The 19,744-nt window shown below is 43.0% G+C and overlaps 1 protein-coding gene across 2 annotated transcripts in view; it reads right to left on the bottom strand.

Moving 5' to 3' along the window:
- Positions 1-27: 27 nt before the first annotated feature.
- Positions 28-19,744, bottom strand: part of CBL (Cbl proto-oncogene) — an 86,930-nt gene continuing 67,213 nt past the window's right edge. For both annotated transcript variants that reach the window (XM_019941767.3, XM_073808095.1), the window contains 4 exons: positions 10,828-10,968; positions 10,348-10,448; positions 9,447-9,629; positions 28-8,462 (listed from right to left, as the gene is read on the bottom strand). In XM_019941767.3, coding sequence (XP_019797326.1) covers positions 8,194-8,462; positions 9,447-9,629; positions 10,348-10,448; positions 10,828-10,968 — 694 coding nt within the window. In that variant the 3' untranslated portion in view covers positions 28-8,193. The remainder of the gene's footprint in view (positions 8,463-9,446; positions 9,630-10,347; positions 10,449-10,827; positions 10,969-19,744) is intronic.

The following is a 19,744-nucleotide window of genomic DNA, read 5'->3' on the forward strand; positions in this document are numbered from 1 at the left end:
ACCCACAAATGACCAAGAACTCGGGTCTGCTACAACAAAAGAAACTTTATTTAAAAATATTTTTTTACAGACATGGGTGCCTGAAAAAGCTCTTTAGTTAACTGTGTATGGAAATGAAAAAAATTAATAAATAACATTAGTATAACAGAACCTCTAAACATTAATACACTGGCAAAACAAAAACGGACTTAAAATGAAAATGAATCTTAAAGCTCTGCTATTCTCTGTAAGAATATTTACCTTCTGTTTTATTCTTTACAGGTGAGAATGATTAAATACTGCTAATATAATTTTTTTATATTAATGACACATTTTTAAAATAGTCCACAAAAATCTCATCTAAGTTTTCATTTTGTTTTATTTTTAACACTGATATACAAATGGGACTCTTCATTCTGGAGAAAAGTATCAAGTTCTCTCCAGCCCCACCCAGGCCAAGAATGTCAAAATCCTGAATAAGGAGGACTTTGAAAAGAATTGTTTCTATCTCCCAATTCTTTATTAGTTAAAGGCAGGGAAGAAGTGAGAAAAGGAAAAGAGATAAGTAAAATGTCATCATACAGAAAACTTTTTTTTTTTTGGTCGAAACCTACAGTGGCCACAATACTGAGGACAGGCTTCTGTTCCGGTATGTGGTCCTTGCTGCCCTTCCCAGGGGAAAACTCGCCCCTGCAGAGGGCACTAGTTGCTTAATGCTCTATGTCTGAAGTTTTCAAATGAAAGGAAAGCCAAGTCTAAGGGACAGGCAGGAGGTCTAGGCCAGTTCAGGACCCAGCAAAAAGACAAGACAAAACGAACAACCAAACCACCTCCCCTTTTCGGGAGGGTCCACCCTACACTGTTCCATGAAGTTGGGTCATTAATAGGATCGGGAGGCTGGGTCACTTGAAATGGTCCAGAGTAGGCCTGGAAATCATGGAACGTTCTGTCTCTTCCTGCTGAACACAGAACATTCAACCTGATAACTGAGATTCTGACTGGAACCAACCAGATGATCCTGGGATACAATGCTCATTTCTTCCAACTAAGCACCGTGGCAGGGAGAAGGGACCGCGGACACGCTGCACCTGGGGGCCACCTCCCCAGGCACACGGAGCACTTCCTCTCCCCTAGACCAGAGGGACTAATGACACTCAAGGTAGAGGAGCTAAGACTCTGGTATTTCCATATTAAGTCCTAAAATGCAGCCTGGGATACAGTGCTGCCTTAGAAAGGCACAAAATGTTTGGCTTTTTTTTTTTTTTTTCAGTGTGCTAAAAATTGTTTTGTTTTGAATAAAGGAAAAAAAAGATATATAAGGTTAAAAATCCCAAGTCACCACAGCCAGAAAGCAGATGTAGGAGGTACCTCATAGCTGCCACACCCCTACCACACGTTTCAGCAGGAGGTCAAGGCCAAGACACTAAAACAGTGCTGAGAAGGGCAGGTCAGGAGAGGAGGTATCCACTCTCATGGGCATGGCTCACTCACCCAGACAGCAGAAGGAACAAGCCAAGGAAGAGAAAACATGTGGTCTACAGACTTGTAAGCAGTTCTCTGCCTCTTCAGTTTCCAGACAGCCATAAGCATGGCCACCCTCACCCAGGACAGGGTCAGAGGTAGACAGGGCGGAGGGAACTGACACAAAGGGCACATCAGCGCCCATGCCAGAGTGCCAGGCGTGGGCACACTGCACACCCCACTTCAGGGCTTCAGCATGGAGGCAGCGCAGGGCCTGAGGAGGCTCAGAGAGCACGTACGGAGCAGTACTCCTCTGGCCTCCCAAACCGGCCCAGGGGCAGAAGGAGAACTGCGGGAGAGCGCCTCACACATTCATTTTGGGGACTGAATAAGAACACGGGGCCGGGCAATCAGAACTCTGATTTGTTCCACTGCCAAACCAGTAGGAGACGCGAGGTTCGCTTTCAGCCTCTGCTCTCCACAAACACAGGGAGCGGTCAGCCACATTCTTCTCAAGCACTGAACAAGGGAAGAGGCAGCGAGATCTCCAAACAGTTGTTAGTCTGTTAGTCAACAGCTGGCCCTCTGGCACCATGCTCTCCAGCCAACTGCGAGTAAGCCTCCAGGCAGGCCTCGCTCTCCCCACCCAGATCTCCCCCACTTACTCCTGGGCTACTTTCTGGAACCAAGAAAAACTGGTGCTCGCCTTTGAAACCAACCCAGATTTCCTAGAACTCTGTGAAGGCGAGTGGCACCGCTATCCCTCTGCCCCTTAATTCTGGCGCCTAGAAGGGAATTTCGAACACACAGGCCCCAGCCTTCATCACGGGCCTCGGTGTATATCTTTGGATTATTAGGTTACTTCTGTGTACATCAAATGACTCCAGTAGTTTAAAAAAGTTATAAGTGATTATGAAATGCCTTAATAACACAGGACAGCCTCCCGGATGAGATAAATAAGATCAAAAGATTCAGGCAAGCAGAAGCACAGTTTTAAAAAACCAAAAAATAAAGGCTTTACTATAGGACGACAAAGGAAGCAACTGGACAGGGCGGACAACTGCATCCTGTCTAAAGAGCTCTCGGTAAAAAGTTTCTCTAAATTGGAATCTATACCTAATTTATATCCTGGCAACTGTCCCAACTTTGTAAATTCTTACTGGCAAAGTAGTTTCTGAGGTACCTCGGAAGGCCTGCCTAAGAATATTACTGCAGAGCTCCCCTCATAGAGGAAAGACCAGATAAAAGGGTGGGGAGGAGGGCTTGGAGGGAGGCAGGCCACGGGCCCATAGAATGAGTATGTTCTCAGCACTAAAACCTGAAGAGAGCCCAGAAGTCCATGGGTAGGGGCTACAGTGGATTTGTGGATCTGCTCTCTAAATGAAATCAAAGAAGCCTAGAAACCTGAGACTGAATGAAGGCTAAGAAATGTCACCTAAGAAAAGACCAGCTCCAGAACAGGAGAAACTGGTCCTAAAGAGGGAGGTAAGAAATCTTGGATGCCAAGACTCATAAAGGGAAGAAAAACAGGAAATAAAGCAACAAAGAAGACAGTAACCTAAATTAACTTTAACCTAAGCATTTCCTCCAAGTCCCAGACATAGTCCCATGCCTGCCTTTCCACTCTCAGAAGAGCAGTAATGGTAAGTTTTACTACTAGAGTAAAGTATTTTAGGGTATCTATCCCCGCCTCCCTGAGAACCTCCCCCTGCCCCTACTTCCCATCTGAACCAGCATGCCGCTTCTGCCCTGTGTGGCAAAGTCGGGGGTCGATACCTGATCCATGTGCTGGGCTGATCATAGTCTTTCTTGAGAATATGAACCAAGAGGCACTGGGAATCTGTTAAAACGGTGATCCCATTTAATGGTGAGCTGGGGGTCGTGAGGACTGGGGTGCCTGTGTTGGGGCCATGCATACCGACAGACCGACGAGCAGGAGAAAGGACTAGCTGCAAAGTTTCTCAGCTCCACGCAGAATCAACTGTACCGCTTATCCTGGGTTCTGGGAAATACCTTGCATCCTTATGATTCCTTCCTTTCCCCTGCTTTAATCCTTCTGTTTCTTGCACCCAAAGGACTGCTCAACAGGACGGTCAAAGATACAGCCCTGACCTTCCTCCACTATGCATCCATCTCCGTGCATTACATGGCTACACGCATTTCTAAAGAGAGACTGCTAATGCAGACTGAGATCAAAGTAGAAATGGTAATGCTTTATGCCAACCGAGAATACTTTAGATAGAATTTCTAGGGCCTGAAAGTCTAGGAGGATAATAACGTGTTGACTTTCATACTAAGTTCTATGGTCTCTAAGCTCCGTACCCCTAGAGATACAGGCTGACGTTTTTGAGAACTGACTGAGTTCAACCTACGCTACTGCCTGGCTCTTGGGAGACCAAACAACTGGTTGAAGATCAGGACCCAGAAACAGGTGCCCATCCCTCTCGCACACCTTCAGCCCTTCTAAGACACAGGATCAGCTGAAAGGTTGTTGAAGGATTGGAAAACAAGTTCCATATAGAATGGGAGATGGTGAGAGGTCCCAGAAGGGTGATGAGAAAACTTCCTTACAAAGGGGATCAGAGGTACAGGCAGCTCAGTAAAAAGATCAAGGAAGGCACTAGAGTGGAAAGGGGTCTGTAGGCAGATGCTTTACTTAAACATTTAACTGCCCTATTGTGCAACTCTGAGCCGACATACCAACCCACCACCAAACAGATTCTACTTAAACACATAAAAATGGTGGGTATCCATGAGATTTACATGGAGGAATCTCCCAGACATTGTCAAAGCTATGGGAAGACAATAGGGGTTAATGGGAGTGTCTTGAACTGATTTTTAACCAGGACAGCTCTATAAGGAAATGTCTACATAAAAGAGCTGTGAATGTAACCTGCACAATCTTATTGGGAACGGCTATTTTAGGGCCAAATGCACATGCTAGACAGCCCAAGTACAACCGCTCAACATCAGTAAACCACCATATGGTGGCAGGGGAGAACACAGAGCTGACACTTCAGGCTCATGGTAATCACTCATAAACACTTGCTGAATGAACAAACACAATGCTAGAGCCAAGCCAATAGTCACAACACCGTTATTCCATGGGCAGTGGTCACTGCAGAGTCAGAAGGGCCAACAGCAAGAAGGGGGACTTACAGTTTGGGAAGAGGGCCTATATCCCTCCGCCTACAGTTTGGGAAGAGGGCCTATATCCCTCCGCCTGTCATGATGTGAGGTAGGAGATATTCTGCACTAACACCATGGCTGATCACACACAGAAAGGTCTACATCTTGTTAAAGAGAACATATAGCTGGTCCCTATTTTGCAAGCAAATATACAAAAATTCATGTGGAAGATTGCTGACTGGACCATAAAATATATTTTACCTTTCTATAGAGGAAATAAATATTTTAAGTGTGAGGAATAGCAACCCCCCAGCTTTTTTTTTAAATCCACAAAACAGCTAAATGATACTAATAGTACCACCCCACACCCTGGGTCCTGGTGTTGAGAGTCTGTACAGGGAGCAAAAGAACAGAAGAATGGCAGAATACGTAGAGTGACACTGGGGACAGAGAGAGCTAGTGGAAGAGAATGGCCATCCACAGATATATATCACTATTTATATAAATATTAACACATAAATGCTGAGACGATAAACTGCCTAATCTATTATTTACCTAAAGGGAGGTATATCATTGAGCCCACAGGGTTTTTCCACTTTGATAACTCCTGACTTTAATGGAAGGAGTACAGCAAGTGCAGCTGATTAAGTACTGCGAAGCAGGCACCCGGCAACAAGGCCGGCTGTGTAAAGCCCAGGGAGACGTGGGGAAGCAGAAGGCCAGGTTGAACAGAACAGCCTAGTGCACTTGAGAAAAAGGAAAACATCAAAGTGGTTTTTACCTTACTTACCTGACAGGTAACAGAGGAGGAACCATTTGTAATTAAGAGCGGGAAAGGGGATGTGTTTGCCGAAAATGGCGAAATTCAAAGCCCACTTGTGAAAGGTCAATTTTAGTTAAAATCACAGCAGAGCCAAAGAATTAAAAGTTGCCATACAAATGGAGGACGAAGAATGGGTTATCGGTGCCTTAGTCAAAGGAAAATTTAAGAAGTTAAAGTTTTGGAAATATCCTCAACACAAAAGCCACGCAAAAACTTTCCTGAGCCTCACCTGGCAATCTCAGGCATGGACCCAGGCGTGACCTCAGAGCATCCAAAGAGAAAACCCCTCACAGAATGGTCTTAGACCCTGAACACCTGCAGATACATGGCCGACAAGCTAAGAACCAAGCCATGCAATGGTGCACACCTCGTTCAACCTGGACCCCCACGTTCAACACAGGGATCCGGCACCTAGTTTGGGGGCTGACCTGACGCGCCTCAAGCGTATTCCGTTATGAAAAGAAAGGGTGAACCTGCCTTTAGCCTAGGTAAGTGAGGACATAATCTTCAAAGAAGATTTGGGATGCACTCTGAAAAGGCAACAGATATGCAGAACCAGTGCTTTGTTCTCTCGATAGATCTTCAGACCACGGGCAGTATCTACAGACAAGGAAAAATTCCAGTGTGGAGAGGTATGCAGACTGCTGTCATTTTCTCTAGCTCTCTGTCTAGGCCTTCGACATCTAAACAAAGTGCAAAACTGAACGCTACCACAAGTGAAACACTACGCTGGCTTTGAGAAGGAGATGCTAGTTACTGTTTCCTACTCTCTGCCGCTTTCCTCTGCCCTCTCCATCGCGATTCAGGCCCTCCTGCACCTGGTGGGGGCTGTATTATTTTCTGCCACGTAGAGGAGACACTGGGTAACCACAGCAAGTCAGCAAAAAGCCCTGAACTATCTCCTCTGGGAACATAAATGGCTCTGAGGCAAGAGGAGAAAATCAAAAGACCTAGGAGTAGCTGAAAGCCAAGAGAAGAGTTAGATAAAGTTTTAGGTCCAAAGATGACAAGATGGGAAAGAAAACAGGTGTAAGGAAAGTCATTTCTCTTTGGATCTCATGACAAAACCATGATTTAGATTGTGAGGAAGGTAGATTTATCAAAGTGCAGGCTTGCTTCTGACAAGGAGGAAGGTTACACACTGCTATAGGGAAGTCAGTAAGAGGCCCTGGCCAGAGAACTAACTGAACTCAAGTGGTATCTTGGCAGGATCTGCAGGAACGTACCAACGGTGCCCCACACAAGACTCTGAGTCTTCTTTACAAACTGGCGATGGCACAAGCTGCAGGGCTTTTCACATGTTGTCTGTCCGCAGTGAAGTCATTTATTACACCCAGTGATGTCTAATTACTGTGGGGAATGCAGTCACTAAAGAGTACATAGGACCTAACGTGAAGAAGAAAGGGGAAGGAAAGGAAGAAGGAAACGTTACATTCCCAAAGCCATAGGCACAAGAGAAAAGCAAGGGTGGCACCAAGGTAGGGTTGGTGCTAATTACCAGCAGAATGCTGTGCTACCATGGGTGGTATTCCCCCCATTCCTTAAAGGGCAAAGGAAAAAATCATCTCTGAAACTACAACCTGGCTCATATTCAAAGGGAGACACCCATATAAGCTGAAATCCACTGGGAAGAAAAACTGAAGAGATAAATCTTTATTGTCTGTTTTGTGCATTTTATGTACAACAAGGTAAAGAGCGTGTGAATGGAGCTTCCTAAGAGCTTCATGGTATTTGGGCCAGAAAGCCATGCTGGAAACAAATGTTTTCCCTTCCCATTAAGTAGAAAACCTCGTGACCTACATTAGAACACACACCTGGCACCAAGGCAACTGACTCCCACAGACTATTTTCTGGGGAGGGCGTGGAATGTATCTGAAGGCCTCTATCTCAAATCAGTCACTATGTCATTAGGATAACTAAAACACCTTTTTCAAAACAGACTCAATGTTCCTATAGAAACAGTGCTTTGGAGTGACCAGTGTTCGCTGCGAGTATCAAACAGGACCATAATGATAGAGCAACAGTACTTTTTTCCCACCTATCTACCAAACAAATCAACACCATCACACACAATAAAGAACATCCTATAAGCTGCTCGGCTTCAGTAAGGCTGGTCATAGCAAGCCCACTGCCAATGACAAGACGCCAAGGAGGAGGAGGGGGGAGGAGACTGAGGAACGGACAGAGGGAGGGTGTTTTAAAAATACAAGACTTCAGCTATGAACATTATAATCCAAGCCAAAGGGGAGTGTTGGAGTTGTAATACACACTGGGGTTGGGTATAAAACCACAGTTGCTGGCAGTCTTTAAGATTCCTTCTTAAACCTCTTGTGCTAATTCCCTGCCTGGGATTAACACACACAGCAGGTAAATCTTATAATCACAGGACACACACAACCACAGACAGACAGACAGACAGACAAGACGCACACAACCACATCCTTAACCTAAGAAAGTCTTAAGTCCTCAATTAGGATTTACAGCACAGTGCTTCTCCGACTGCTTTCTGGACCGTTCCCCAGGTAGGCTACCACTTAATAAAAATCCACACTCTCTCCAAGTGGGGAGGGACTGAAGGACACCTTCAAATGCACTCTCAAAACAAATAAAATAATAAAACATCCTAGCTGCTCCATTCTCATTCCACTGCTTTGAAATCCTGGAACCACAGATGTGATATCCCACACAGGGCAAGACCTCATTGTGAAGTCTCCAAAGGAACCTCTCTGCCCTTTTAGGTGCTACTCGAGCAAGAGCTCCCGGCTCCTCGGTCCTCTAAGCTGCGGCACGGAGTGGGTGTGCTAGGTGGCTACATGGGCAGGAGAAGAAATAGAAACAAATTCCCGGAGGATGTTTTTGGCCATTTCAATATTGTTGTGGGCGATGACCAGAGCTTTCTGAATGTCCTGGTAGGAGTATCCCTGACTCATGAGGCTCTCAATCTCACTGGAGAGCTGCGGTGAGGTGGCGGCGGTGCTTTGCTGACAGCTACCTGCTTTTCGTTCAGAGTTGATTCTCCGAGGGAACGGTTTGGGTGGCCTCTCAGGAACTTGGGAACCCTCAGCGAAGTCTGGAAGAAAGAGGAAAGAGAATGTTTGCAACTCGGGGCGGGGCGGGAATCCTCATCCGATAACGATGTGCTAATACGAGATATTACGGACCTACTGTCCGTCAGGTACACGTGCGGTCACAAGGCGGGGTTTTACCGTTTCAAGGGCTTCTGTCTACAGCCTCCTCCCCTCGCAGCACAACAACCTTCTAAAGACACCACGCGCCTGTCCTACCGACAGGGACCACGCTGCCCTCCACACAGAACACCTGCACCCGCACCACGCTTTACACTGAGCACCAAGTTTTCACACACATCACTGCCTGAATTAGTTAAAAAACACTTCTGAGGGGCCAGAGAAGACGCTAAACTTCTCCCTATACAAATAAGGAAGCAGAAAGAAGCCTAGGCTGCAGTGAAGAAGCATTAAACAAGGTTGGGTGGGTGGGGACCACTGCCTGTTTGGGCAACTGGACGCCATGTATCCTTTTCACCAGCTGTCCTGAAGGCTGTCTTCCATTTCTAAAGTGACAGCAACTCTGGCTGCTGCCCTCCCAGGCGGCCACAGGTGCAAGAAGAACAGTCCTTAACAGTCAAGGCTCAAATGCGGGCTGGCTCCAGGCCTACTCAGTGTGCTTTCCAGAGCTGGCACACCTCCTCTCCAATGGGACAGGGACAGCGCCCAGAGTGTGGTCTGAACCATCAAAATGAATTACTACTGTCATCACGCACGCCCAAAAGAGCCAGAAATCCTATTAATACTTACCCCCAGTGCAGGAAGAGCCAGGGTTTAAGGAACAACCTCATTTCTAAGTCTGGCAAAATCCTCAAGAGCCTGAATACAGTTTAACTTCCTAATTTGGGACCCAGGACCAGCTTTCCTCCCACTTCAGTCCACTCCTTCCAGCTACTGACTTACTGTCACCAGGCAGTCATCTCTGTTTCAGAATAAATAAGAAGGCATACAGCATTTCAGGACAAACCCAAGGTAGCCTGGAGACTCACTCGTTGTGGGATCACCTTCCAGAGACAGCCAGCCGAAGGAGGAGCTGGCGTTGGAGATGTCAGAGAGCGTGCGGCGGGCCAGCACTGCGGGCACAGGTGGCTTGGGGACATCGTACCCGTCGTCTTCATTTTCTGATTCCTCAGGGCCAGTGTTGGCATGGGCTGCAGCCAAATTCCCTTCACCTAGAGAACAGTTTGTGCAGTTATCTTCTTTCTCCAACGTACTTCACCTTCTAACATTTCAGTACGGGGGCATCCGTTCATTCAAACACACACGGAATCAAATGGTTACCGAATAACCACTAGGGGCCAAACACCGTGTGGCCCTGTGCATAGAGATAAAAGAAACAGGGAAAATAAGATCTGCACCAATCCTGCAGCTCTACTTTTCTGAACATGTCAAAAGCTACCCTTGCCAAGGTTAACAGTCACTGATGTCCAAGACTCAAGCACCACTTTATAGCATTCATTCAACATTTTCATCTGCAGTTCACCTTGGAAGCTCAGCCAAAGGGCCCTGTTGTGTGCACTGCCTTCCTGAACTTTCAACTTGGTAAGCTAGTTAGTATGGGAATTGAGTATTCACCACCCACACACACAAGAATTTCATCAGTGTTGAAAAGCAATGGGAATAAGAGGGAGCTAGCTGTCAGCACTGCCGATCCAGGCCATATAACACAAAGGCCTCCAGGCCCTAGAAGGATGAAAAACACAAAAGGAACTAGCTGTGTAAATGGGAAATAAAACAGAGGAGGTGGTTTTACTGCCATAGATCAAAGGTATTTTGCCAAGAAAATTATTTACGAATATTCCGCGTAGGTCAAGTTCTCATTGGCCAAACATTACAGGCTCATTCCTCCGGCACATCAATGATTGTTAACGTAGCAGAACGACTACTCACCAAAGGTGCCGCTCTCTGTGACAGACGGTGCCGCCTGGGACTGAATATTATACATTGCTTCGTATGTACAACTATCGATCTGCTGGTTACAATCACAGGCTCTGGACCAGAAGGAAAGTGGCATAATGATCTTCAGAAACAGAACTCTGTTATCCGCAAACTTATTAAGATATACCTATTCACAACTTCTCTAGACCCTGACTCTATCAAGAATCTCCATCCTCCTCTTGCCAGTATCACTAGTACAATATCAAAAGATTGACTCTTGTTACTAGTAGTAGCTGTGTATGTTTTTGAAATTACTGTGATGTTGAAGAAACATTAAGTGGAATTGCTTACAGCTGCAAGAAGCTTAAAACATTAGAGGTTACACACATCTTTCTGCTTCATTTCTGGCTGGGTAATGCTATGTGCAGGCAGCAAGCCAAACAGGTGAGTTGGTGTCAACTGAATTCCCAAATAGGATTGTTGTGAACCTACCGTGAACTCTGGGTTGTCTCCAGAGGCCACTTCACTTCTGGCTTTTGAAGTCCCACAGGCCTAGAGGAAGGAGTCATATACTCTGTGTCCTCCTCACTTTCACACTGCTCCCCAGGTGGCGGCTTTGGCACAGGAAGAGGTCTGGAAGATGAAGAATAAAAAACAGAAAAAGAAAACAAAAAGAATGAACTGCTTTGCAACTATTTGAAATAATCTGAAAATCATTGTAGAAGAAATATATAACATCCTACAATGTTCAAGATACTCCTAGTGAAAAACAGCATGTACAGCACGATTCCATACACACAAAACTGGCAATGAGCATGTCACATGTTGCTGATCACGGTCTGACTCTAGGTGGTAAGATTATGGATAACTTATTTCTTTAGCATCACTTATCTGTGTTTTCTAAATATTATTATAATTAACACATACTATTTTCATAAAGAGAAAAGGATCATTAAAAGGGTAATCCAAAAATTTTAATTCTTTTTGTTGATGATGTTAATAAAAAGATACAATTGCACCTCTTACTCATTAAGCATTTTGGCAGTACACACTTTAAACCACTCACATTCTCTTGTCACAGTAATTCTACCTTGGCTGCATCTCTGGCTATGTAAAAAGATGTTCACTGAAGCAAAGTTATTACAGTAAAAGCTTTTAAACAAAATAAATATACAACAACAGGGAATGATTAAATATATGATGTTACAGCTACATTACATAATAATATGCAATAATTAAAAGTGAGGATTTGGGGGACTTCCCTGGTGGCACAGTGGATAAGACTCTGCACTCCCAACGCAGGGGGCCCACGTTCAATCCCTGGTCAGAGAATTAGATCCCACATGTATGCCACAACTAAAGAGTCCGTGTGCCACCACTAAGGTGCCTGAAAGACGCAACTAAGGAGCTCTGGAGCTGCAACTAAGGAGCCCACCCGCCACAACTAAGGAGCCCACGTGCTGCAACTAAGGAGTCTGTGAGCCGCAACTAAGGAGCCTGCCCGCTGCAACTAAGACCCCATGCAACCAAATAAATAAATAAATATCAAAAAAAAAAATAAAGTGAGGATTTTGAAGAACTTTTTAACTGATAGGAAGAAATGCCCAAGATATAATGCTAAGTTTAAAAAAAGGGAAAACATAAAACTACATCTTGATCTAAAACATATATACACTTTACATGTCTGTAGCTATGGCCAAGTAACAAGCACTGTCTAACCGTCTGCCTAGAACAGCTAGCTATAAAAGCAGGAAAATATGCAAAAGAAAGAAGGCATTGGAGAGCAACCAGGCAGCCAAGATTTGAGAGGCCAAGATTCCAGAGAAAAGGAGAATACACTACAGTAAGCCCCATATTAGGGGTTCTGAACTTGGGGTTTCAAGGTAGTTTCAAGAGACTGAGGAGAGAGGGATTGGAATTTGGGCCAAGGCACGAGGGGTCAAAAATCCTGGAGAAGGGAACAGTAGAGAAGTAGGTTTGAAATTCTGCCTGTAATTTTCCCCAGAGCTACTGCGAATCCTTAAACCACGTATGAGTGGGACTAGATTCTGATAAACCAGGCAAAAAGTAGTAGTACTTTGGTTGTCTTGCCAAACTAGAGAGACAAAGTTGGAGGTAACAGACATGGCCTTTAAAATAATTATAATTTATATATTCCATTAAAACAGAGGATGGAGAATTTTATTAGAAAACTACAGAATAATTTTTTTTTTTAATTCACATGGAAATTCTAGGACCTAAAAACACAGTATTTGTAAATACAATGGATGGATCCTGGGGCAGATTAGAAACTGCAAAACAGAAGATTAGGGAACTGAAATAGAGCAGAAACTATTCAGATTCAACTAAACAGAGGAAAAAGAATGGAAAACACAAAAATGAGCATAAGAGCTATATGAGGTGTGGTGAAAAGGTAGAACTTTCAGGTAACTGGAGTCACAGAGCGAGAGGAGAAAGAGACTGCACTATTCAGTGTATTTTAAGAAACAGCGTACCCCTGAAACTAACACAACATTGTAAATCAATTACACTCCAATAAAAATTTTTTAAAAAAGAAAAAAGAAATAGTGGCTGAGATTTTCTATGCTGAATTTTTCTTTCTTTCTTCTTCCTTTTCTTTTTTTTGGCCGCGCTGCCCGGCTTGTGGGATTTTACTTCCCGACCAGGGATTGAACCTGGGCCCTCAGCAGTGAGGGTGCAGAGTCCTAGCTACTAGACCGCCATGGAATTCCCGGTGGCTGAGATTTTCTAAAACTGATTAAAAACATCCAATGACAAAATCCATAAACTCTACAAACCTTAGAAGGATAAATATAAAGAAAACTACACAGACGCATTATAGTGAAACTGCTGGGATCCAAAAACAAAAAGGTTTTATAAGTAGTCAGAAAAAGAATCATGCTTTTAAAGGGGCAACATTACGCTAATTTTCCAACAGAAACAATGAAAGTCAGAGGGCAGTGGGATGATATTTTTAAAGTGCTGAAAGAAAATAACTCCAGTTCAGAATACAGCTGACCTCTGAACAACATGTGCTTGAACTGCACGGGTCCACTTTTACCCAGATTTTTCCCCATAAATACACACTACAGTACGACACAAGCCACAGTTGGCTGATTCTGCAGATGTGAAACTGTGGATACAGAGGGCCCACTGTAGTTATATCTGGATATTCCACTGCGGGGAGGGTCAGCGTCCCTAACCCCCAAGTTGTTCAAGGGTCAAGTGTACTATGTTTAGTGAAAATATCTTAAAAAAAATGAAAGTGAAATAAAAGATATTTTAAGTCAAGCAAAATTTGAGAGAATCCATTAATAGAAGATACACTAACAGCCCCTCCTCTTTCTCTCCCCGCCACACCCTATCTCTCTAAAGGAAGTGATTTGGGCAGAAGGAAAAAGGTTCCAGGTGGAAGTGTGGTAAAGCAGGAAGAAATGAGGAGTGCTATAGTATAAATATGTGGGAAATTTAAATGTCCAGGAAGTGTTAAGAGGGACTGATTCAAAGTAGACTCTAATGAGTCTAAAGGGATATGTTGGAATCCCTAAGGTAACTGTTAAAAGAGTATTAGGAGCGAAACAGTATAATAAAAAATACTTTAATCCCAAAGAAAGAAAGTAGGAAAAAATGAGCACAGAAAAGATGGGGAAAATGGAGAAAAGAGTAGGAACAAATATTCCAATTATTTTTAAACAAACAAAAAAAAAATGCTAGACTGGATTTAGGGGGGAAGAAAGCCAACAAGTATATACTACTTACGAGAAACATACCTTCAATGAGGACACAGAAAAGTTGAAAGTAAAAGGATGGAAAAAGATCATGCAAACACTACAAGAGAGCTGATGTGGCCATTTTAATACAAGTAAAAACAGACTAAAGCTGGTTAGAAGCAGAACTAGAGAGTAAATGGAATAATCAAAACAATTATCATTTAGTTGATAATTCTAAATTTCTATGTATCCTAATTACATATACTAAATACATATACAATACAAACTGATAGACCTAAAGGAAAAAAGAGAAACCCACAATTATAGGGGGAGAATTTAACACACTCCTCTTGGTATTTGACAGAACATGTAGACTTAAAAAAAAAAATCAGCAGGAAGATAGTATAGTTGAATACAATTAAAAAATGACACATACAGAATGCTGTGCCCAACAACTGCAGAATATACATTTTTATAAAATGAAGGTAGTAATATGTATGGAATTTACCATGAACTAGTCAATAAAGGTCTCAACAAATAGCACAAATTGAAATCACAGAGTATGGTTTCTGACCACACTGGAATGAAACTAGGAAGCAGTAACAGAAGAGTAACCAGAAAATCTTCCAATGTTTGAAAATCAGGCAACACATAAATAACTGATGAGTCAAAGAAGAAATCACAAATGGAAAACCATATATTTTGAAGTGAATGATAATGAAAACAGGACATATCAAAATTTGTGGAATGCAGCTACAGCATCTGTTATGGACTGAATGTTTGTGTCCTCCCCAAAATTACTTTTGAGGTCCTAATCCTGAATGTGGCTGTCTGTGAACATGGGGCCACATCTGAGGAATTAAGGTTAGATGAGGTCCTGAGGATGAGCCCCTGACTCAGTAGGATTGGTGTGCTTATAAGAAGAGACACCAGAGAGCTTGCTGTTGCTCTCTTTACCTCTCTGTGTGTGCATGTGTCAAGGAAAGGCCATGTGAGGACATACTGAGAAGGTTATGCAAGCATGTAAGCCAGTAAAGGATTCCTCACCAGAAACCAAATATGCTGACATCCTGATCTTGGACTTCCAGCCTCCAGAACTATGAGAAAATTAAATTCTGCTGCTTAAGCTGCCCAGTCTGTAGATAGTATTTTGTTATGGCAGCCTGAGCAGATTAATACAGCACGCATCTCATGGAGCTAGAAAAATAACAAATAAAACCTAAAGGAAGTTGGAAGAATAAAATAAAGAGGAGAAAGCATGAAACAAAAAGCAGATACGGGCTTCCCTGGTGGCGCAGTGGTTGAGAGTCTGCCTGCCGATGCAGGGGGACACGGGTTCGTGCCCCGGTCCGGGAAGATCCCATGTGCCATGGAGCGGCTGGGCCCGTGAGCCACGGCCGCTGAGCCTGCGCGTCTGGAGCCTGTGCTCCGCAACGGGAGAGGCCACAGCAGTGAGAGGCCCACATACCGCAAAAACAAACAAACAAAAAGCAGATACTCAACGAGGATTCTGGGAAGACGGTAGAAGTTGTCTGATGTAACTATTTTGGAACTCTAGAGTCTGTTGAAGGTTTGTAACTTCCAGGTGAAGACTGGGAGGCTAAATTGCTGTTAATTTCAGCTCTTAGCATAGTAGCAGCTACCCATTCTCAACCCTGCCACATAGCAGGCAGCTGTGCAAATGTTCCTGGAGCAGCCTGCACACAGCTTGCAGGAGCCAGGGTGGCACAAAGGACTCAGCCCTCCAAATATTGGGAATCTGTGTTCTGATTGCTGCTCCTGTTCACAGAGGTGCTGACAAAGGGGCAGCAACCACTGTTGTTGCACCTCCCAGCATTGTTGTAAGCCCCTCCTGCTCTGGCTGAAGCGACTTCCATGAGATTTTAAAGGAAGATGTGGAGAAAATCAAGAAAATGATATGTGAATAAAATGTATCAATAGAGACAGAAAACCTAAGAAGAAACAAAAAAGAAATTCTGGAACTGAAAAGTACAAGTGAAATGAAAAAAAAAAAAATTACTAGAGGGATTCAAAAGCAGATTTGAGCACCGAGAAGAAAGAATCAATGAACTTGAAAGACAGAACGATGGAAATTATCAAGGCTGAGGAACAAACAGAAAGAAAAAGTACTGAAGAAAACTGAACAGAGCCCAAGGGAGCTGTTGGACATAACACCACCAAAGGACCAACATATACATTGTGGGAGTCCCAGGAGAGAGAGAGAGAAAGGGGCAGAGAATATCTGAAGAAATAAGGGCCAAAAACTTCCCAAAATGATTAATATAAACATCCAAGAAGTTCATTAGACTCCAAGGAAAAGGAACTCAAAGAGACCCACATTTTCAAAAGACAAAGATAAAGAAGGAAGCAAAACATCACGTACGAGGGATCCTCAATAAGATTACGAGCAGACTTCTGATCAGAAGTTTTAGAGGCCTGAAGACAGTGGGCCGGTATATTCAAAGCGCTAAAAGAAAAAAAAGCTGTCAACCAAGACTCCTACACAGGCATACCTTGTTTTACTGCACTTCACAGATGGTGTTTTTTACAAATTGAAGATCTGTGGCAACCCTGTATCAAGCAAGGCTGCTGGCACCATCTTTCCAACAGCATTTGCTCACTTCAAGTCTCTGTGTCACACTTTGATAATTCTCAAAATATTTCAAGGTTTTCATTATTATATTTGTTACAGTGATCAGTGATCTCTGATTATACTATTGTAAAAATATTATGACTTGCTGAAGGCCTGCGTGACGGTTAGCATTTTTTAGCAATAAAGTATTTTTAAATTAAGGTATGTACATATATATTTTTAGACATAATGCTACTGCACACTTAAAACCACAATATCTCTAAGGTATGCCTGTATTTGGTAAAACTGTCTTTCAAAAGTGAGGGGGAGGGGCTTCCCTGGTGGCGCAGTGGTTGAGAGTCCGCCTGCTGATGCAGGGGACACGGGTTCGTGCCCCGGTCTGGGAAGATCCCACATGCTGTGGAGTGGCTGGGCCCGTGAGCCATGGCCGCTGAGCCTGCGCGTCCCGAGCCTGTGCTCCGCAACGGGAGAGACCACAACAGTGAGAGGCCCACGTATCGGGGGTAAAAAAAAAAAAAAAAAAAAAGGTGAGGGAGAAATCAAGACATTCCCAGATAAACAAAAGCTGAGGGAGTACATGACCACTAGACCTGCCCTGAAAGAAATGCTCAAGTGAGCCCTGCAGGGTGAAATGAAGACACTAGACAGTAATTTCAAGCTGTATGGAGAAATAAAGACTTTAATAAGGGTAAGTACATGGAGAATTATAAAAGCTAGTACTATTGTAACAATGGTTTGTAACTGTACCTTCTGGTTTTTTCCACATGATTTAAGACAGCAATACATTTAAAGGGAAAGTGTAAGAGCCACTATTACTGTAACTTTGGTTTGTAACTCCAAATCTCTTTTTCTGCATAATTTAGGAAACTAATGCATTTAAAAGAACTAGTTCATGAACTCGTTTAAAAGAACTAGGGGCACACAATGTATGAAGATGTAATCTTGTGATCAACAACCAAAATGGGTGTGGTGGAGCTGTAAAGGAGAAGAGTTTTTGTATGCTATTGAAGTTAAGCCGGCATAAATTCAAATTATAGTGTTATACCTTTGGGATGTTAAATGTAATCCCTATGGTAACCACAAAGAAAATATCTATAGCGTATACACAAAAGGAAATGCAAAAGGAACTTAAACATTTCACCACAAAAACCCAACTAAACACAGAAGACAGTAATGCAGGAAATAAGCAACAAAAAACTACAGGGCATACAGAAACCAAATAGTACAATGACAGAAGTCTCTCCTTATCAGTAATTGCTTTAAATATAAATGAGTTAAACTCTCCAATCAAAAGACAGAGACTGGCAAATTGGATTAAAACACACGATCCAATTATATGCTGTCTATAAGAGACTCTGATATTATACTAATATCAGAAACAATAGACTTTAAATCAAAAAACGTTACAAGAGACAAAGAACATTATATACACTAGAAGATTTAAAACTTATAAACATTTATACACCGAATGACAGTAAAATATATGAAGTAAAACCTGACAGAACTAAAGGGAGAAACAGACAGCTCTACAATAACAGCTGGAGATTTCAATACGCCACTCATAATAATGGACAGAACAAGAGGACAGAAGATAAGTAAAGAAACAGAGGACTTGGGCTTCCCTGGTGGCGCAGTAGTTAAGAATCCGCCTGCTAATGCAGGGGACACAGGTTCAAGCCCTGGTCCAGGAAGATCCCACATGCAGTGGAGCAACTAAGTCTGTGCGCCACAACTACTGAGCCTGCACTCTAGAGCCTGTGTGCCACAACTACTGAAGCCTGTGTGCCTAGAGCCCATGCTCCGCAACAAGAGAAGCCACCGCAATGAGAAGCATGCGCACTGCAATGAAGAGTAGCCCCCGCTCACCAAAACTAGAGGAAGCCTGTGCACAGCAACGACAACCCAACGCAGCCAAAAATAAACAAACAAAATAAATTAGAAAAAAAAAATCTGAATAGACCTATAACTAGTAAGGAGATTGAATCAGTAATCAAAAAATCTCCCAACAACAACAAAAAAAGCCCTAGACCTGACAGCTTCGCTGGTGAATTCTACCAAACATTTAATGACAAACTAATACCAAATCTTCTCAAACTTCTCCAAAATTGAAGAGGGAACCCATTCCATGAAGCCAGCATAACCATGATACAAAGCCAGACAAAGACATTACAAGAAAAGAAAACTACAGACCCATATCCCTTATGAACACTGATGCAAAAGTCCTCAACAGAATGCTAGCAAAAAGAATTCAGCAGCATATTAAAAAGATTATATACAATGAATTACCAAGTGGGATTTATACCTAGAATACAAGAATGGTTAAATATATGAAAATTGATCAATATACTATACCACATCAACAAAGAAAAAAATACCACATGATCATCTCATCGATGCAGAAAAAGCATCTGAAAAAACTTAACACCCTTTTACGATAAAAATACTCAACAAAATAGATAGAAGGAATGTACCTCAACATAGTAAAAGCCATATATGAAAAACCCATAGCCAACACCATACTCAATGGTGAAAGACTGAAAGCTTTTCGTGTAAGATCACAGACAAGGCAAGGATGCCCACTTTAACCATTTCTGTTCAGCATAGTACTGGAAGTTCTAGCCAAATCAATTACGCAAGAAAAAGAAATAAAAGGCATCCAAATTGGAAAGGAAGAAGTAAAATTATCTCCGTTTTTTCAGATGATGTGATCTTATATGTAGAATACCCTAAAGACTCAACAAAAAAGCTGTTAGAACTAATAAATCAACTCAGCGAGGTAGCAGGATACAAAGTCAACTCACAAAAGTCAGTTGCATTTCTATACATGAACAATAAACAACTTGGAAACGAAATTTCAGAAACAATTCCATTCGTAATGGCATCAAAAAGAAGAAAATACTTAGGAATTAACTTAACCAAAGAGGTGAAAGACTTGTACAATAAAAATTACAGGGCTTCCTTGGTGGCGCAGTGGTTAAGAATCCGCCTGCCAATGCAGGGGACACGGGTTCGAGCCCTGGTCCGGGGAAGATCCCACATGCTGCGGAGCAACTAAGCCCGTGGGCCACAACTACTGAGCCTGTGCTCTAGAGCCTGCGATCCACAA

This window comes from Tursiops truncatus, chromosome 8, assembly GCF_011762595.2.
Source record: "Tursiops truncatus isolate mTurTru1 chromosome 8, mTurTru1.mat.Y, whole genome shotgun sequence".
Lineage (NCBI taxonomy): Eukaryota > Metazoa > Chordata > Mammalia > Artiodactyla > Delphinidae > Tursiops > Tursiops truncatus.